This window comes from Bombina bombina, chromosome 4, assembly GCF_027579735.1.
Source record: "Bombina bombina isolate aBomBom1 chromosome 4, aBomBom1.pri, whole genome shotgun sequence".
NCBI classification, from domain to species: Eukaryota; Metazoa; Chordata; class Amphibia; order Anura; family Bombinatoridae; genus Bombina; species Bombina bombina.
In genome coordinates this window covers 626,229,572-626,251,436 of record NC_069502.1, presented here as the reverse complement: position 1 = coordinate 626,251,436, position 21,865 = coordinate 626,229,572, and the positions used below count along the sequence as shown (strand labels likewise).

The 21,865-nt window shown below is 38.3% G+C and overlaps 1 protein-coding gene across 1 annotated transcript in view; it reads left to right on the top strand.

Annotated features, from left to right (window-relative positions):
- The window catches only part of SYTL3 (synaptotagmin like 3), a 201,592-nt gene that overhangs the window by 105,748 nt on the left and 73,979 nt on the right, over positions 1-21,865 (top strand). The window contains exons 5-7 of the mRNA XM_053710653.1: positions 9,902-9,953; positions 14,002-14,065; positions 15,110-15,182. Coding sequence (XP_053566628.1) covers positions 9,902-9,953; positions 14,002-14,065; positions 15,110-15,182 — 189 coding nt within the window. The remainder of the gene's footprint in view (positions 1-9,901; positions 9,954-14,001; positions 14,066-15,109; positions 15,183-21,865) is intronic.

Sequence of the window (21,865 nt, the reverse complement as noted above, 5' to 3'; positions counted from 1 at the left end):
GCTTGGCCCGAAACATGTTTGGCGTTTGGTTCTGAACACCTTGTTGCAGGCCTGCGACTAGCTTATGCAGATTACATGTTTTTACATGATTTTTAATTATTTTTGATAAATAAAATTTATTTTTGTTTTTAAGAAAACATTTTCACAGTATCTCTTTTTCTCTGGAGCTGCGGGATGACAAAGTGTGTCTACTACCTATATATATATATATATATATATATATATATATATATATATATATATATATATATATATATATATATTAGTAAAGAATGGGGATGCACTCGCCAGGATTTCCAAAGTTTTACATTAAAGGTAACTTTGGAAATCCAGGCGAGTGCATCCCCATTCTTTACTACTATCAATACCATGGAAGCACCTTGGGTGGATGAAATGTTAACCGTGAGTGCTGGCCTGCCTGCTGTCTGTATATATATATATATATATATATAGATAAATATATATATATATATATATATATATGCATACATACCCATATTTAGACATATTCAGAACCTTTTTTTTCAACCACCTTATACCATCTAGCTTTGAGTACTTATATCTCTTTAAATATTTTTCTAATCATTTTTATCAGACAGTGTTTATGTGAGTGTAACTACTTTTGCATGTATTTATGTTGTGTTTAATAGTGAGTTCTTGATCATCAGGCCATAAGAAAGACGTAGTTATCTAAACTGGCATGTGTGTTACTGCACATGAGAGACAATGAGGCTACGTTCTGTAGACCCCAAACATAATGTATTAGAGGGCAAGGCATACAATTATTTCTTTTGCAAGATGTACCGAGTCCACGGTTTCATCCTTACTTGTGGGATATTATCCTTCCTAACAGGAAGTGGCAAAGAGAGCACCACAGCAAAGCTGTCTATATAGCTCCCCCTTAACTCCACCCCCCAGTCATTCTCTTTGCCAGCTTTAAGCAGGAAGGGTAAAGTGAAAGAGGTGATAAACTGTTAGTTTTTATTTTATCTTCAAGCAAGAGTTTGTTATTTTTAAATGGTACCGGTGTGTACTATTTACTCTCAGGCAGGATATAGATGAAGATTTCTGCCTAGAGGATTATGATCTTAGCATTTGTAACTAAGGTCCACTGCTGTTCCCACAGAAGCTGAGGAGTACAGGAAAACTTCAGTGTGAGGAACTGTTTCTTGCTATACAGCAATGAGGTATGTTCAGTAATTTTTTCTGCAGAAACTGTGATAACTCAGAAAGGCTGACAGTATCCCCATGAGGGGAAGGGTAAGCAGTAATCCTAGTATTAGAAGGGGCTTTACTAGCTTGCATAAAGGGCTTAATTTATGGACACTCAGTTTGAATAATATATAAGGCAAACATTTGTGTGTTCTGGGAGTACTGTTTATATTTCTTATGGGACAACTGTTTTGAGGGATACACTTGGCTTTTTTTTGGGGTTTTATAACCCACATGGCTGTAAAAACGCTTGGTAGTTTGTTCTGATGGCCCTAGTAACATTGAGTGCGGTGGGCGGGGCCTAATTTCGCGCCTCAGTTGCGCAGTTATTTTATATAGACAAGCAGCAAGCTACAATACTGGAGGGTCCTGGTGAACTTCTGGGGCCTAATCGAAGCTTTATCCCCACATTATTGATCCCTAAGGGCAGGTAGGAGCAACAGCAGAGCTGTGGCAAGGTGCTAAAACAAAATGGGGGAGGGGTGCGCTCAAAAACAGAGCAGTGAGTGGGACTAAGTCTATTACCTAATAACTAATATATATATATATTATCAAAGGCTCGTTAGTATCAAGTGAGTGGTTAGTCGTTAGTCGTGGTTATTTGGCAACCTAGTTAAGGGAGGTGATTTGCCGTGATATCTGGTAATTATATAATGGGGGGTGTTTTTAATATGTGGGTCCTCAATAGGATATGATACACATATGTGTACAATGGGGTTTGTTACAAATTGTGATACAATATGTTACAAGATAGCAATGCTTAAGGTGCAAAATACATATGGTGGAAACAAACAACAATATGTGGTGTTTAGAATAAAGATAGGTGCTAATATAGAGTAAAGATTCTGTTATACAGATATGTGTGTATATGTAAATACTTCCAGATTAAAAAAACAAATATTGGATTTGTATTAATATTCAGTTTATAGATATAAACAAATAAAAACAAATAAAATGAACAAATCAGTAAACCTTATCAATTGAGTATATCAAATAATGTACTGTGTCAGTAAAAATGGTGTCGGTAAAAATAACTTGTCAGCATAGACAAAAATACTGAGATTAGCTGAGGAAGTCTTGATAAAGGCGCATATCCAGCGCTGAAACGCGTAGATTTTGACAATCCAGTGTGACCGAATTTGGCTCCAGCAAGAAAATCTGATAGAACCGCTATTGCACCACTCCCCCCAACGACCCGGCTATCCGATTGGACCTCCGAGGACCACGTGACTACTCTGTGTAGACGTCAGGGTAGGAAGGACTGACCGGGAAATTTGAAGGTGAGACGCTCACAAACCACCACAGCTACACGGCAACACGCCGAACTGAGACACATCCCGGGTCAATTACAACCTTCCCATAACCCACGATACTAGAAGAGGAGGTAAGGGATATCGGTAGTCCGGTAGGGGTGAGCATCATAAGAACTCTGTATATTCAATTACGGGACATTATAAGCTACACAAGCTACCTAAACAGGAAATAGCTCCTTGGAGCTCTTTGGATCCCTTACAAATAGTTGTGGCCACAACTTTTAACTTTTACATTTCATACTGAACTATAATCATCATATCCTTTCAAGGACATAGTATGAACAAGAGTGTCTATTATCATATCAGCTAATCTCAGTATTTCAGTATTTTTGTCTATGCTGACAAGTTATTTTTACCGACACCATTTTTACTGACACAGTACATTATTTGATATACTCAATTGATAAGGTTTACTGATTTGTTCATTTTATTTGTTTTTATTTGTTTATATCTATAAACTGAATATTAATACAAATCCAATATTTGTTTTTTTAATCTGGAAGTATTTACATATACACACATATCTGTATAACAGAATCTTTACTCTATATTAGCACCTATCTTTATTCTAAACACCACATATTGTTGTTTGTTTCCACCATATGTATTTTGCACCTTAAGCATTGCTATCTTGTAACATATTGTATCACAATTTGTAACAAACCCCATTGTACACATATGTGTATCATATCCTATTGAGGACCCACATATTAAAAACACCCCCCATTATATAATTACCAGATATCACGGCAAATCACCTCCCTTAACTAGGTTGCCAAATAACCACGACTAACGACTAACCACTCACTTGATACTAACGAGCCTTTGATAATATATATATATATATATATTAGTTATTAGGTAATAGACTTAGTCCCACTCACTGCTCTGTTTTTGAGCGCACCCCTCCCCCATTTTGTTTTAGATTTTACACTTTCTGATACTGGGAGCATATCAGAATTAGGGGCTGCATAGTTGAGTCCTGCACATATATCACCACACATCTTACTAGCTGTGGCAAGGTGCTGACAGGGGTTCTTTCCGGTTTTTGACACTTTGTCAATCCGGTTTGCATATTTGGGGTTAATTGCTTCAATACTTGTGGTGCAATCTTACAAATGTTTAGTGAGTCTACTACAAAAATTTCGGTAAATTTAAGTGAATTTTAAGCAGTTTTGCAGTTTGTGTATGCCTTTTTTTGTTGTTTTTTCATTAAATAAAGTGTTTTCCAAGCTTGCTTGTCTCATTACTAGCCTGTTCAACATGTCTGACATTGAGGAAACTCATTGTTCAATTTGTTTAGAAGCCATTGTGGAACCCCCTCTTAGAATGTGTCCCACTTGTACTGATATGTCTATAAATTGCAAACAGCATATTTTGACTTATAAGAGTTTGGCACTGGATGATTCTCAGACAGAAGTAAATCAGATTTTGCCATCTAGTTCTCCCCAAGTGTCACAACCAGTAACGCCCGCACAAGCGATGCCAAGTACCTCTAGTGCATCTAATTCTTTCACCTTGCAATAAATGGCCTCAGTTACGAATACTACCCTCACAGAGGTTTTATCTAAACTGCCTGGGTTGCAAGGGAAGCGCAGTAGCTCTGGGTTAAGAACGAATGCTGAGCCTTCTGATGCTTTAGTAGCCGTATCCGATATACCCTCACAATGTTCAGAGGTAGGGATGAGGGATTTGCTATCTGAGGGAGAGATTTCAGATTCAGGAAAGATGTTCCCTCAGACAGATTCAGATATGACGGCATTTAAATTTAAGCTAGAACACCTCCGTTTATTGCTCAGGGAGGTTTTAGCGACTGGATGATTGTGACCCTATTGTATTTCCAGAGAAATTGTGTAAAATGGACACATTTTTAGAGGTTCCTGTTTACACTGATGTTTTTCCGGTCCCTAAGAGGATTTCGGACATTGTTACTAAGGAGTGGGATAGACCAGGTATTCCGTTCGCTCCCCCTCCTGTTTTTAAGAAGATGTTTCCCATATCTGACACCATGCGGGACTCATGGCAGACGGTCCCGAAGGTGGAGGGAGCTATTTCTACTCTGGCTAAGCGTACAACTATACCTATCGAGGACAGTTGTGCTTTCAAAGATCCTATGGATAAAAAATTAGAGGGTCTCCTAAAGAAAATTTTTGTTCATCAGGGTTTTCTTCTCCAGCCTATAGCGTGCATTGTTCCTGTAACCACTGCAGCTTCCTTTTGGTTTGAGGCTCTGGAAGAGGCTCTTCAGGTGGAGACCCCACTAGATGATATTCTGGACAGAATTAGGGCTCTTAAGCTAGCTAATTCTTTCATTACAGACGCCGCTTTTCTTCTAGCTAAGTTAGAGGCAAAGAATTCAGGTTTTGCCATTTTAGCGCGTAGAGCGTTATGGCTTAAGTCCTGGTCGGCTGATGTGTTATCAAAATCTAAGCTTTTGACCATCCCTTTCAAAGGTAAGACCCTATTCGGGCCTGAACTGAAGGAGATCATTTCAGACATCACTGGAGGGAAGGGTCATGCCCTCCCTCAGGATAAGTCAAATAAGATGAGGACCAAACAAAATAATTTTCGTTCCTTTCGAAACTTCAAGTGGTCCCGATTCCTCTTCCCCTGCTGCAAAGCAAGAGGGGAACTTTGCTCAATCCAAGCCAGTCTGGAGATCTAACCAGGCTTGGAACAAGGGTAAACAGGACAAGAAGCCTGCTGCTGCCACTAAGACATCATGAAGGGGTAGCCCCCGATCTGGGACTGGATCTAGTAGGGGGCAGACTCTCTCTCTTTGCTCAGGCCTGGGCAAGAGACGTTCAGGACTCCTGGGCAGTAGAAATTGTAACCCAGGGGTATCTTCTAGATTTCAAGGATTCTCCTCCAAGGGGGAGATTCCATATTTCTCAATTGTCTGTAAACCAGACAAAAAGAGAGGCATTCTTACGCTGTGTAGAAGACCTTTTTACCATGGGAGTGATCTGCCCAGTTCCAAAAGCAGAACAGGGGCAAGGGTTCTACTCCAATCTGTTTGTGGTTCCCAAAAAAGAGGGAACCTTCAGACCAATTCTAGATCTCAAGATCCTAAACCAATTACTAAAAGTTCCATCCTTTAAGATGTAGACCATTCGGACTATTGTACCAATGATCCAGGAGGGTCAATATATGACCACCGTGGACTTGGATGTATCTACACATTCCTATCCACAAAGATCATCACCGGTTCCTCAGGTTTGGTTTTCTGGACAAGCATTACCAGTTTGTGGCTCTTCCCTTCGGGTTGGCCACGGCGCAAAGAGTCTTCACAAAGGTGCTAGGGTCCCTTCTGGCGGTCCTAAGGCCGCGGGGCATAGCAGTGGCGCCTTATCTAGACGACATCCTAACTCAAGCGTCGACTTTCCAACTAGCCAAGTCTCACACAGACTTAGTGTTGGCCTTTCTAAGATCTCATGGGTGGAAGGTGAACGTAAAAAAGAGTTCTCTTTTCCCTCTCACAAGAGTTTCATTTCTAGGGACTCTGATAGACTCGGTGGACATGAAAATATTTCTGACAGAGGTCAGGAAATCAAAGATTTTGACCACCTGCCGAGCTCTTCATTCCATTCCTCGGCCGTCAGTGGCTCAGTGTATGGAGGTTATCGGTTTAATGGTAGCAGCGATGGACGTAGTTCCATATGCTCGCTTACATCTCAGACCACTGCAACTGTGCATGCTCAATCAGTGGAATGGGGATTATGCAAATTTATCTCCTCAGATAAATCTGGATCAAGAGACCAGAGACTCTCTTCTTTGGTGGTTGTCACAGGATCATCTGTCCAAGGGAATGTGTTTCCGCAGGCCAGCGTGGGTCATAGTGACGATGGATGCCAGCCTATTGGGCTGGGGTGCAGTCTGGAATTCCCTGAAAGCACAGGGTTTGTGGACTCAGGAGGAGGCCCTCCTACCGATAAATATTCTGGAATTAAGAGCGATATTCAATGCTCTTCAGGCGTGGCCTCAGCTGGTTTCGGCCGGATTCATCAGATTTCATCAGATTTCATCAGATTTCAGTCGGACAACATCACAACTGTAGCTTATATCAATCATCAGGGGGGGAACAAGGAGTTCCTTAGCGATGATAGAAGTTTCCAGGATAATACGATGGGCAGAGACTCACTCTTGCCATCTATCAGCAATTTATATCCCGGGGTAGAGAACTGGGAGGCAGATTTTCTAATTCGTCAGACTTTTCATCCGGGGGAGTGGGAGCTCCATCCGGAGGTGTTTGCTCAACTGGTTCAGCTATGGGACACACCAGAATTGGATCTGATGGCGTCTCGTCAGAACGCCAAACTTCCTCATTACGGATCCAGGTCAAGGGATCCTCAGGCAGTACTGATAGATGCTCTAGCAGTACCCTGGTCATTCAACCTGGCTTATGTGTTTCCATCTTTCCCTCTCCTTCCACGTCTGATTGCCAGGATCAAACAGGAGAGAGCTTCGGTGATTTTGATAGCACCTGCGTGGCCACGCAGGACTTGGTATGCAGACCTGGTGGACATGTCATCTCTGCCACCATGGACTCTGCCACTAAGACAGGACCTTCTGATTCAAGGTCTGTTCAAGCATCCAAATCTAATTTCTCTGCAACTGACTGCTTGGAGATTGAACGTTTGATTTTATCAAAGCGGGGTTTCTCTGAGTCGGTCATAGATACCTTGATTGCCTGTCACCAGGAAAATCTATCATAAGATATGGTGTAAATATCTTTTTTGGTGCGAATCCAAAAGCTACTCATGGAGTAAGATCAGGATTCCTAGGATTTTGCCCTTTCTTCAAGAAGGATTGGAGAAAGGATTGTCAGCTAGTTCCTTAAAAGGACAGATATCTGCTTTGTCTATTCTATTGCACAAACGTCTGGCAGATGTCCCAGATGTTCAGGCTTTTTGTCAGGCTTTAGTTAGAATCAAGCCTGTGTTTAAACCTGTTGCTCCGCCATGGAGTCTAAATTTAGTTCTTAAAGTTCTTTAGGGGGTTCCGTTTGAACCCATGCATTCCATAGATATTAAGCTTCTATCTTGGAAAGTTCTGTTTCTAGTTGCTATCTCTTCAGCTCGAAGAGTTTCTGAACTATCTGCATTACAATGTGACTTGCCTTATCTTGTTTTCCATGCTGATAAGGTGGTTTTGCGTACCAAACCTGGGTTCCTCCCTAAGGTTGTTACTGACAGGAATATCAATCAGGAGATTGTTGTTCCTTCTCTGTGTCCTAATCCTTCTTCTAAGAAGGAACGTTTATTGCACAACTTGGACGTGGTTCGTGCTTTGAAGTTCTATTTGCAGGCAACCAAAGATTTTCGTCAAACATCTTCTTTTTTTGTTGTCTATTCTAGAAAGCGTAGGGGTCAAAAGGCTACGGCTACCTCTCCTTTTGGCTGAAAAGCATCATCCGTTTGGCTTACGAGACTGCTGGACAGCAGCCTCCTGAAAGAATTACTGCTCACTCTACTAGAGCTGTGGCTTCCACATGGGCTTTTAAAAATGATGCTTCTGTTGAACAGATTTGTAAGGCTGCGACTTGGTCTTCGCTTCATACCTTTTCCAAATTTTACAAATTTGATACTTTTGCTTCTTCTGAGGCTATTTTTGGGAGAAAGATTTTGCAAGCAGTGGTGCCTTCATCCGTGTCCTAAAGCTTTGGTATTGGTATCCCACAAGTAAGGATGAAACCGTGGACTCAGTACATCTTGCAAAAGAAAACAAAATTTATGCTTACCTGATAAATTTCTTTCTTTTGCGATGTACCGAGTCCACGGCCCGCCCTGTCTATTCAAGACAGATAGTATTTTTTATTGAAAACTTCAGTCAACTCTGCACCTTATAGTTTCTCCTTTTTCTTCCTTGGCCTTCGGTCGAATGACTGCGGGTTGGAGTTAAGGGGGGAGCTATATAGACAGCTCTGCTGTGGTGCTTTCTTTGCCACTTCCTGTTAGGAAGGATAATATCCCACAAGTAAGGATGAATCCGTGGACTCGGTACATCGCAAAAGAAAGAAATTTATCAGGTAAGCATAATTTTTTTTTTTTTTTTTTAAAGTAGGTTGTGGCAATGTAGCCAATCAGAGACAACTTCTTGTCCTTATTCTGAGAGCACTCATGGCTGCTTGTTATTATGGAATAGAGACTGAAGCAGTGTGCACATGAACAGTCTCTCCCACTCTCCTATATAAGTGCTTTTATATTGAGGATAATGGATTGTGTGAAGCTGTTTGACTGCTTTTCTTAATAATATGCAAAATATAAGCAGATAGACTAAAATGACTGGAAGAGATGCATTACATTTAAAGCAATGCTATATGCCCCTTTAAAAGCAGAATGAAAAGAAATACACTGCCTCATTGTTTGGTAGATAGTAATGTAACCTCTGTTGGCTGAGATCCAAAATTCTTAGTGTATCACTTCACTGCTGGATAATCATCTGCATTCAAGGCTCTTAGATTTGTTCTTTCTTTTTTTTCTCTTCTTTCTTTCTTTCTTTCTTTCTTTCTTGCTTTTTATTGTTCTAGTCGGAATAAACAGACAGATGCTTCACAACTGTAAAGTTTGGAGTTTGGAAGTAGCAAAAGATTTCTTGATGTTGGAAGACAGTATCCTCTCATCTACCATACTGTAGAAGTTTCTCTATTCTTCCTAAGGGATTTTAGTGACATTTCAGGATACCTGACATTGAAAAAACACACACACATATTCTGTAATACATACATAGGGGCTGATTTATCAGTGTCTGACAGATATGATACACTGTAGTGTATCATGTCTGCCAGACATCGCTGAGTGCCAACAGCATACGCTGTCGGCATTTAACATTGCACAAGCAGTCCTGGTGAATTGCTTGTGCAATGCTGCCCCCTGCAGATTTGCGGCCAATCGGCCGCTAGCAGGGAGTGTCAATCAACCCAATCGTATTCGATCGGGCGGATTGATGTCCACAGCCTCAGATGCCACGGACGAGTTAAGGAGCTGCGGTCTTTGTTTCTGGCGAGCCGGAAGGCTAGCAGGAAAACAGGGGTATTTGGCCCCATTCGGGCCATGCTAAATCGGCCCCATAGATTTATGTTTCTTATTTCTTTCAGAATGGTACTTTTTTATTTTTAAAACCCCTCTCTTTTTTACATGACGAACACAAACAATGTTTTCTAAATGCTTTAAGTGACATTTCCAACACTTGGAAAGTGGGTAATAAAAGTGTTTAGCTGTGATTATATCCTGTATGATAATGTGTGTGACACATTTGTACTGATTGTATAATCAAGTTTCACTGGTGTCAACATCATTTTGATGTTATCTTGTTCCTTGTAACTGCAACAGGCAATTAAGTCTGACTAAAATATAAGTTTTGTATTTAACTTGCAGGAAAACAAGAAACTGTTGGTTCCAAGCTACTGAAAACTTACCAAAAAATGAGGTAAAATCTCCTTGTCAACATTTTTTTTTGTACTTATTTTTTATTGTCTATATTAAACAATACTTAATAGTTAAAGCAAGGGAGTACAAATCTTTGTACTCCCTTGCTTTAGTTGTTCCATATTCGGGTGATTAGAAGAAAGATCATCCAAAGAGGAGCTGCATCAACTTGGGTAATTGTGCTATATCACCTCCACAAAGGACTTGAAAAACGTTTTTTTCTTGTGCTATTTCTTTTGGACGTTTGGGTAACTTGTTTATTTTATCTTATGTACTAATGTTGTAATGTTGTTATTTTTTATATCTATATGAATTTGTTTATTGTTCGTTGTGTGTGCATATATATTAATCATATGTGGGGTCTATACTAATATACTAAAATAGGAAAGTTGCAGGTTGTTTTAGCGCTGATAATCTTTTTTGGTGTGAATACTTAATAGTATAGAGAGGTCAACAATGAAGTTTGCATGGGTGCATTTCAATTTTAAACAGAAGCAATTTTGCAATATATTTCCATTAGCAAAAATACTTCTGTTATTACGGTTTTTCAGTGGCATACACACATATCCAGTGAGGGCCTGTGCACCAGTATTCAAATATCACTCCTTCTCAGAGAATCAGCAGTGACTTGTATAACACAAATTAAGTCTTCTCTGATACACATGAGGGCCAGTCATGGCGTTTGACTCCTGAAGCTCTAGTCACATAAAACACACGTGCGTGTGCCGCTAAAACAGCAGTAACTTTTACTAGAAGAATTTTTGCTCATGGAAGCATAATGCAAAAATGATTCTATGTAGTTCTGAAATGCACTCGTACACATTTTGACCTTTCTGTCCTTTTAAGATCATATGCAGATTATACAGTAACCATGGTTAATTAAACATCAGCTTTTTGCTTTCAACCATTTGAAAATAGCTATATAATCTGTGAAATAATTAATTTGAGAAAATGCAATTGAAGGAAACACAGAGTCAGATAGAGGTGTTACATTTTGTCTATCTGTTTATGCACCTAAATAAAACTTAAACAGTCACATAAGCTCCTGGCTGTAACATTAATGGTACCTGTTTTTCCCCTATAATATCATTTTTAACATATGATCTATGTAAGCCTAGGAGCCTATCTGCTTTGTAGATCACCTCTATGAGAGCTGATTTACAGCAGTGAAACTCCTGGCAGGGCCCTCTATCTCTTTATCCCATAATTGTTACCTTTCATATTAGACCCATGTTTTTATGCTGCGGAATCTGTTGGCGCTCTACAAATAATCCATGATAATAATAATAATAATAATAATTCAACTTGCTCTGATATATATAGGAACAAAATGTTTCTATAGTTTATACATTTGAATGTCCAGTATCCACGTAACATATTAGAATTAGCTCCTGCTCAATGTTTAACAAATTGAAAATATGGTTTAGCACCCAAAAATAAGATTCAAGACAAATATGGGTTAACCCTTTCTGTTCTGTAGTATGTTTATTTCTATATTTCTAGTAAGTGCTATACAGTCTTCCTGTGAAGAAATGTTGTTTTTATATGGCAACTATCGAGTTTATTCCATGTTTTGTTAATGAGATTTTCATAAGATTTTCCTTTATAAAAATGTGATTTTGAATAGTTTTCAAAATACTCCACACCCTATTTACTTATCATATACTTAACATTGGAACACCATTGCATATCAAAATCTAATCCATCAAAATAAAAAAATAAAAAATACACAATTTTTTTTTAAATTTCTCAAAATGTTTTTCAAAAGGCATTTACCTTGTTAAAAAGACATTTTTACATAGCAGGCCTAGCTTTTTGCATGTTCATTTCAAATTTTTTAATTAACAAGATCACTTCCAAGGATCGGTAAAATATTTAAATAGTGAACAAATCAAAGTAATAAACGATGAAATATATTTTAACATTTATTTTAGAAAATAGTTTTGTTTTTTGAAAAATTAATTTTATGCATAAGCATATAATGACTAAAATGAGAAAGGGTTAATCACATTTGTCAACAATTTAGCATGTAACTTTTAAAACAAATGTTATTGTATATATAAGGGATCCACCATTGATTTGGAGAGTGAGGGGAGATAATCTGTTAGTCCAGGATGAGTAAGTGACCAGGAAGAAAGGGTGAAGATGTTGGAAAATTGTTGAAGTTTTTGTTAAAGTGATGGTAAACTTTCCCCTTTGTATAATTTTAGATTGAGTTTAATTCACCAGTTGTAATGAAGATGCGCTTTAACTTACTTTTTAATGTAGCACTGAAATTCAAATACACCGCGCTCCGGCTGCCAACATCAAAAGTATTTTTTTTGTGAGCTAACATTTTAAACTGTTATCCAATTTGTGCTATAGCCATACGACACTCACACAATTTTTTTATTTTTTTTTGTAGCTAGAGCACCAATTGGAGAACAATTCAAAACATTAGCTCACAAAAAAAGTTTTGAAGTTGGTGGCCGGATAGCGGGGTATTTCAATTTCACTGCTACATTAAAAAGTAAGTTATAGTGTATCTTCAATACAACCAATACATCTGATGTATTAAACTCCATCGAAAATATTGCTAACATTCCTGCTTATACAAAGGGGAACGTTTACCATCTCTTTAAGTCATGCTAGGCACCAGCGGATTGAAGAGTAGAGTACTTTCTCCAAGAGCAAGTTTATTTGATGGTAATAAAGTAGCAAATGCCAGTCTAGAATTAGTTATTCTAACAACAAAACTTAGACCTTGTTTGACAAGAGCAATAGAATCAGGAGCAGTTGAATATAATGGCATAAAACAAAAAAGTCAAAATTATAATATACGCTACAAAGTGAAGATTATAATATACTCGACAACCTTCTTGTTAGGCTTAGGGAACAATGTTTCTAACCAGTTAAAAATATTCTATAGATCAAGGGTGTTTCCAAACGTGACACCCCAGAGTTGTTTGTTAGTTCAGCTAAATGAAATAATCTCTCTCTAGATTTGAAAGATGATTTTTGTAAGGTTAGTTCAAGAAAATGGTCAATTAAATATTTTAAGCATTTTTCTGTTGGTTATTCTCTGTAATGATGGCTCATCATCAGACAATTATAAGTTCTATACATGGATAATGGAGCAACTTGTTCTTTAACATGGAAATGATCATTTGGATGTGTATATACATCACACTTTCCTCTCTTTTATGGGCCATTTTGATATTTATGTATATAGATTCAATGTAGAAATGTTTAGGAAACCTGGGCAGTACCCAAACCCATGCCATAGTGCATGTGCAGAGAGACAATCAGCAGTCACCCTGTCTCATTGTAGCCCACCCATGTCTCTGATATATAGCCATAGATATCTATTTTACATTCTCATATATATATATTTATAAATACGCAATAAAGTCATATTTATTTAAATCCAGAGAGTGCATTTGTCTTCATATTGGACTATACATATATATATATATATATATATATATATATATATATATATATATATATATATATATATACTGTATATATATATCTATATAAATTTAATTTAGTTTTCTATGTGAAGAACATTGATTAACACGCTTCTGATTATGTTAATGAAAAGTTGATATCTATACCTATATATCTATAGGAATAGATATTTAGGTATCTATAAATATATATAGAAATATATATTTACAATAAAAAAAACATTTTTCTGTATGTGAAGAACATTGGAAGGTGAAATATTAATAACTCCTGTTGGGTTAGCGCACAAATGATAGGTCTTAGGATTTTTTCTTCTGCGCTCTCCATTGACATCTATGGGGGTGAAAAAGTTAATGTGGTTGCGATATTGTAAGTCTTTTGGTTAGCGCACATTGGTTTTGATCGGGTTTCAACTTGTAATGCATTCACTTCCCGACTCACACAAAAAGCTTACGTCTAGCGAAGTTTATGCTCGAGCAAAAGCACTAAATAAGGCACCACTTGTAATCTAGCCCTAAGAGTATAGTTTGATATAGATTTAGAAAAAATACATATATTATTTATGATTAACCCCTTGTTTTGTTTTCTTTATGTTGTAGCAAAATATCTGTTGTTCCACCTACTCCACCTCCTTTCCATGAAGTGACACCTTTAAACACTTTGGTAATGTATTCAATTATTGTTCTCATAGTAATTTAATTCAATTCTATATACACTACAAAATATATTCTATATGTTATATGCAACATTATAATATTGTTTTCCCTAAAAACTGCATTACATTTTTAGTTATTCATAAAAAACATTGTAAAAAAAAGCTGTTTCTATTTATAAAGATGTATAACTAATGTTGCTACATTCACAGGTACAATGAATACACTTTAGAACCACTCCAGTAATATTGCTGTAAATTACGGCTTAAACCTTAAAGGGACACGGAACCCAAATTTTTTCTTTCATGATTCAGATAGAGCATGCATTTATAAGCAACTTTCTAATTTACTCCTATTATCAATTTTTCTTCGTTCTGTTGCTTTTTAAATTTGAAAAATAAGGCATCTAAGCTAAGGACCCAGCCAATTTTTGGTTTAGAACCATGGACAGCACTTGTTTATTGGTGCTGTCTAATCAGCAAGGACAACCCAGGTTGTGAACCAAAAATGGGCCGGCTTCTAAACTTACATTCTTGCTTTTCAAATAAAGATAGCAAGATAATAAAGAAAAAATGGTAATAGGAGTAAATTAGAAAGGTGCTTAAAATTGCATGCTCTATCTGAATCATGAAAGAAAAAAATTGGGTTCAGTGTCCCTTTAAAGGGATATGAAACCCAAAAATGTTATTTTGTGATTCCGACAGAACATAACATTTTTAAAAAAAATACTTCCATTATCAAATTTGCTTTATTCCTATGATATTCTGTGTTGAAGAGATACCTAGGTAGGTATCTGGAGCACTACATGACAGGAAATAGTGCTGCCCTCTAGTGCTCTTGCAAATGTATAATATTCTTGTAAAACTGCTGCCATATAGTGCTCAAGAAATGAACCAGCACCTAAGCACATGTCCCAGCTTTTCAATAAAAGATACCAAGAGAACAAAGAAAATGTGATAATAAAAGTATGCGCCATCTAAATCATGAAAGAAAAAGTTGGGTTTTATATTCTTTAAATTACGGACGTAAATAATTGTTGTCATCTTTGTTACAGGAGCTCAGCAAATCAAAAGGATTTAATAAGTCAGTTGAGAACCTGTTTCTTTCCCTCACATCACAAGTAAAAAGTGAGTAATCCAAAACTGAGCCAATGTCAGCTCTAGAGACTCTAAAAAAATCATTTGCCACAGGGTCTCTTGTGTGTGACGCTTCAGTGCTGTCCTATGTGGTTCCTTAACAAGTGTTAGGCGTCAAAGGAAATCATAATAGCATGCTGGGAAAAATAATGGTGACATCACAAATAAATCCATACTGAAAGTAAATGAAAAATTAATTGCAACTAATGGTTGATCATATGAAGTATTTTTCTTATATTCCTTATGGCATATGAAGCCTATCTTTATAATTGGTTGATACCTACATCTTTACACATGCTTAACCACTGCCTAATTTCAGTATAGAATTAGGGGCCTATCTATCAAGCTCCGAAAGGAGCTTGACGGCCCGTGTTTCTGGCGAGTCTTCAGACTCGCCAGAAACAGCAGTTATGAAGCAGCGGTCACAAAGACCGCTGCTCCATAACATTGTCCGCCTGCTCAGAGCAGGCGGACAGGAATCGCAACAATTCAACCCGATCGGGTACGATCGTGGTTGATTGACACCCCCTGCTGGCAACCTATTGGCCGCGAGTCTGCAGGGGGCGGCGTTGCACCAGCAGCTCTTGTGAGCTGCTGGTGCAATGTTAAATGCGGAGAGCGTATTGCTGTCCGCATTCAGCGATGTCTTGCGGACCTGATCCGCACTGTCGGATCAGGTCCGCAAGACATTTCTTAAATATGCCTCTTAGAGCTGACTTTTGTTACTTGTGTATGCAGAACAACAAGATGGTTATTAAAGGCATAGTAAATCCTAGCGTTTGTGAAACGCTAGGATTTACCATTGGAACAAATAAAGGGGACTTTCAGTCATGAAGTATAAAATACTTCATGCTGAAAGTCCCTTTATTTGTTTGAATGTTCGCTGTGCTGAGCGTCTCAGGCAGTCCACGGCAGAACACTTCATGACTGAAAGTCCCCTTTATTTGTTCCAATGGTAAATCCTAGTATTTCACAAAGTGCTAGGATTTACCATCCCTTTAATGTATATATCAAACATAGGCTAAATTGCTGCTTTATGTAGCTGTATTCATAGGCATCCAAAGAAATGACACAGTCACATAAATGTGAACCAAGGGAATAACCCAATAGGGGGCGCTACTAAGAACGGTGTGTAATATATATGTAGGCCCACGTAACCATATGTGGATGTTTCAGACCAAAAATCAACAAAGTACTAATATAACATAGATACAATATAAGTGTGTGTATTCACAATATTATACCCAGTCCTAGATCAGGATGAAAGACAAATACACAAAGTCCAAAATGACCCGATCTGGTACAGGTATCTGTCTTCTATGGAACTGGAGGCAGCACTCGATCTTCACCCTCCAAAGGTTATAAATCTAGAATCAAACACAGGAAAGAGGCGCTGTATGTGTGAATCTGAAGGAGCCAACGACAAATATAAATCATGTGCAGGGTACTCACAATGTGGAAAGGCACTCCAATGTGCCTATAGGGGCAGGCTGGTATTCACAGCAAACCAGCTGGCTGAACCGGCAAACAAGGATACCCAAGGTAGAGGACTCTATGTCTTAACGGACTGTGTATACTGAATCCAGCGATATGGGACCAGGAGCTAGGTGCAAACAAAGGCACACCACTGTGTGAATCTGTAGGAGTACACAGGTAAATAAACAATCTGTGCAGGGTACCCTGCACATGATTTATATTTGTCGTTGGCTCCTTCAGATTCACAGATACGGCGCCTCTTTCCTGTGTTTGATTCTAGTCACATAAATGTCTAGCACATAGTAATCAATATTATATACACAAATATGCATATATGTTTAAAAAAAACACAAGTAAGCAAATACTAATTGTTGCACAGGAAAAGAATATAGTAGTTATCAATGATGTCTAGAGGGACATTTCTGGGATTCCCATACATGGAATCAGATTGTAGTCAAAAAGTGTGTGATTCTTTATCATTGTACATACATTGTAACATATGGATACAAATCTAAATATTCAAATACATTTGTTTTGTTTTTTTGGAAATACAATATATATTTTTTTATGAATACAAAATTTTAATTACAAATACAATTCTTTTTTTGTAAGTACAATTTTGTTTTTTGTAAGTACAATCAATATTACTTAGTACATTATTATTATAAAACAAGACAGAATAAGCACTTTGGGCATGTTGTATGGTAAAGCATAAAAAACATACTCTGAAAGAAGACCACGTGCTATAACAGTGAGTTTTTGCTGCTACCACTAAAAATGTAATTAAAACAAGAAAATCGATATTCCTCTGTATAGTGTTGTATTATGCAAATTACAATAATCACTTCAGGCATTAATGTTACATTATAAATTAAAAATGTTTACCTGAGATTATGATGTGTTTGGATTATCAGCCATTTCTCCACATTTAATTAAAACAAAATAGGAGCTGGTTCCCGGGCAAACTGCTGAAGTGGATACTGTGACATCACAAGTCCTTTAGCATATGGGAACTAGATTTATATTTGACAGTGTATTGACACATACTGGAAGTGTAATTCCAAAAAAAAAAGATTGTACTTACAAAAGGAAAAAATGTATTATATTTCCAAAAAACAAAAGTATAATTCCAAAAAAAGAAGAGACTGTACATAAAAAAAAAAAAATTGTATTTATAATGAAAGATTTGTATTATAAAAATAATTTGTATTTCCAAAAAAATTGTATTTGAAAATTTAGATTTGTATTTGTTTGTCACAATTTATGTACAATTATAAATAATCACACACGCTTACCTTTTTGACAGCAATCTTATTGGGGCCAATTTATTAATGTCTGTCCGACATAATACGCTGTAGTGTATCATGTCCGACACACATCACTGACTGTCGACAGCATACGCTGTCGGCATTTAATATTGCACAAGCAGGTTACCAGAACTGCTTGTGCAATGCCGCTCCCTGCAGATTTGCGGCCACTAGCAGGGGGTGTCAATCAGCCCGATCATATAGGATCAAGAGGATCAATGTCCGCAGCCTCAGAGGCAGTGGACCAGTTATGGAGCAGCGGTCTTAAGGCTCGTGCAGAAACAGTGGCATGAAACTCCATTCAGAGCTTGATAGTTCGGCCCCCATATTTTTGCAAGTAAAAGCTGTATTATGACATTACATAGTTTTACATATTGTAGTTTACACTTGGGGCCCCATTTAACAAACAGTGATAGCTGCTTCGGAGCCCCAGCATTTCATTGCTAGTTAACTTAACCTATTTGTGACACTTTAGGTGGCAGATTGCAATCATCTTGATCTGATCTTGGGCATGCACAAGCTGAGGTCAGCATTGCACATTCAGCAAATTGTGCAATGTAAACTATGGGTAGCGTATTGCTGCCTGCTCGCCACGAGGCTGGACACACAAGGTTCCAGACAACGAACCTCATGTGCCTGGCCTTTGATAAATAGAGCCCTTGGTCCCATCCCCTCTGCAAGCTGTCCCATTTTACAAACCTAAATATTCAATTATTCAAACTGTTCCAAAATCCAAACTTTTTCCTATACCGAGCAGATTTGATGGTTCTGTAGCTGTAATGAACAATTTTACAGTATAATGCATATAACTTAAGATGCAAGAAAGTACTTTTTAAGAGCTGGCCCATTTTAGGTTGAGCACCATGGATAGCACTTGCTTATTGGTGGCTGGCGTTTAGCCACTAATAAGCAAGTATAACCCAGGTTCTCAAACAAAAATGGTCCGGTTCCTATGCTTTACATTCCTGATTTTTAAATAAAGATAGCAAGAGAACGAAGAAAAAATGACTAGAAAGTTGTTTAAAATTGCATGCTCTATCTGAACCATTAAAGAAAAAAATTGGGGTTTAGTGTCCCTTTAACCCCTTAACCCTTTGAGTGTTAAGCACTTTCCCACCTGGTTGCTAAGCTTTTTTAAGTTATTATCTATTTATTTTTTTAAATTTAACTTTTTTTTTCAGATCTTCAAGACTTACACTATTGGAAAGGTTAGGCAATTACCTTTCCAACGGTGGGTCTTGGGGGTCTGTAGCTGCTTAGATGCCTGAGATACAGGCTTCTAAGCAGCATGCCCCCTGCGCCTATAGTTAACATTGTTAAAGGGACACTGAACCCACATTGTTTCTTTCATGATTCAGATAGAGCATAACATTTTAACCCCTTAATGACCACAGCACTTTTCCATTTTCTGTCCGTTTGGGACCAAGGCTATTTTTACATTTTTGCGGTGTTTGTGTTTAGCTGTAATTTTCCTCTTACTTATTTACTGTACCCACATATATTATATATCGTTTTTCTCGCCATTAAATGGACTTTCTAAAGATACCATTATTTTCATCATATCTTATAATTTACTATAAAAAAATTATAAAATATGAGGAAAAAAATGGAAAAAACACACTTTTTCTAACATTGATCCCCAAAATCTGTTACACATCTACAACCACCAAAAAACTCCCATGCTAAATAGTTTCTAAATTTTGTCCTGAGTTTAGAAATACCCAATGTTTACATGTTCTTTGCTTTTTTTGCAAGTTATAGGGCAATAAATAGAAGTAGCACTTTGCTATTTCCAAACCACTTTTTTTTCAAAATTAGCGCTAGTTACATTGGGACACTGATATCTTTTAGGAATCCCTGAATATCCCCTGACATGTATATATTTTTTTTTAGAAGACATCCCAAAGTATTGATCTAGGCCCATTTTGGTATATTTCATGTCACCATGTCACCGCCAAATGCGATCAAATTGAAAAAAACGCTACATTTTTCACAATTTTATGTTTCTCACTAAAATTATTTACTAACAGCTTGTGCAATTATGGCACACATGGTTGTAAATGCTTCTCTAGGATCCCCTTTGTTCAGAAATAGCAGACATATATGACTTTGGCGTTGCTTTTTGGTAATTAGAAGGCCGCTAAATGCTGCTGCGCATCACACGTGTATTATGGCTAGCAGTGAAGGGGTTAATTAGGTAGCTTATAAGGAGCTTGCAGGGTTAATTTTAGCTTTAGTGTAGAGATCAGCCTCCCACCTGACACATCACATCCCCTGATCCCTCCCAAACAGCTGTCTTCCCTCCCCCACCCCACAATTGTCCCCGCCATCTTAAGTACTGGCAGAAAGTCTGCCAGTACTAAAATAAAAGTTTTTTTTTGTTTTGTTTAAAAAAAAATAATAATTCTGCTGTGTAGGACCCCCCCCTTAGCCCCAACCTCCCTGATCCCCCCCAAACAGCTCTCTACCCCCCTCCTCTGCCTTATTGTGCACCATATTGGGTACTGGCAGCTGTCTGCCAGTACCCAGTTTGAAATCAAAAGTTTACTTTAAGATTTTCTGTAGTGTAGCTTACCCCCCTTAACACCCAACCCCCCACCCTCTCCCAGATCATTAATATTTTTTATTCCCACCCTCTCTCCCACTGAGTCCCACCTTGTGCCTCTTCCACTTCAATTCTAACTTTTGGGCAGTTTCACACGTGCACGCGCGCGCACGCTCCCGTGCACGCGTGCGCACGCTCCCGTGCACGTGCATGCGCGTGCACACGCAATCCCGCCCCCCTCCTCTACTGATGGCCACCCACTCGCCTCCCTGGACACGCTCCCACCCACCAACGATCATAGCCATCAATAGCCGATGCAGAGAGGGCCACAGAGTGGCTCTCTCTGCATCGGACTGCTTAAAAAAGTTATTGCAGGATGCCTCTATATCGAGGCATCACTGCAATAACATGAAAGCAGCTTTCAAAGACCAACGACGTGCAGGGTACGTCCTTGGTCGTTAAGGACATTTTTTTGGAGGACGTACCCTGCACGTCGTTGGTCATTCAGGGGTTAAGCAACTTTCTAATTTACTCCTATTATTCGTTCTCTTGCTATCTTTATTTAAAAAGCAGGAATGTGACGAATAGGAGCCGGCCCACTTTTGGTTGAGAACCTGGGTTATGCTTGTTTATTGGTGGGTAGATGTAAGCCTCCAATAAGCAAGCGCTATCCATAGTGCTGAACCTAAAAGGGGCTGGCTGCTAAGATTTACATTCCTGCTTTTAAAATAAAGATAGCAAGAGAACAAACAAAAATTGATAATAGGAGTAAATTAGAAAGTTGCTTAAAATTTCATGCTCTATCTGAATCATGAAAGAAGAAATTTGGGTTCAGTGTACCTTTAAGTATAAATAAGGTTGCGCAGTGACGTCATCACGTCATTGCGTGGGACATCACCGCGCATAACGTGAAGCCCCGGCAATGCCGGTCACTATGCAGGCCCGATCGCCGGGGAAGGAGAAGGTGGGAGCCCCCAGATCTCCCTCAAGGTGGGAGAGTGCTAGCGACGGCTTTGAGCCTTCGTTAGCACCAGAGGGGAAAACTCTGCAATGGCTCAGAGCTGTCGTTAGCACTCAAAGGATTAACGACCAAGGACGTTTCAGGCACGTCCTCATTTGGATGTCAGTTAATGACCAAGGATGTGCCTAACACGTCCTCTGGGGTTTAAAGCACTGGAAGTGATCGTGTTTTTTTTAATTGGAATATGATACTCATAAGACTGAATCTACCAAAGCTACAGCCAAAATATAACTCAGATTACAAATAAAAAAAAATATTTCTTTGGAGGCCATAAGCTTGACTATCTCACAAGTTGAACAGTTATCTCACTGGATTAAACCAATAT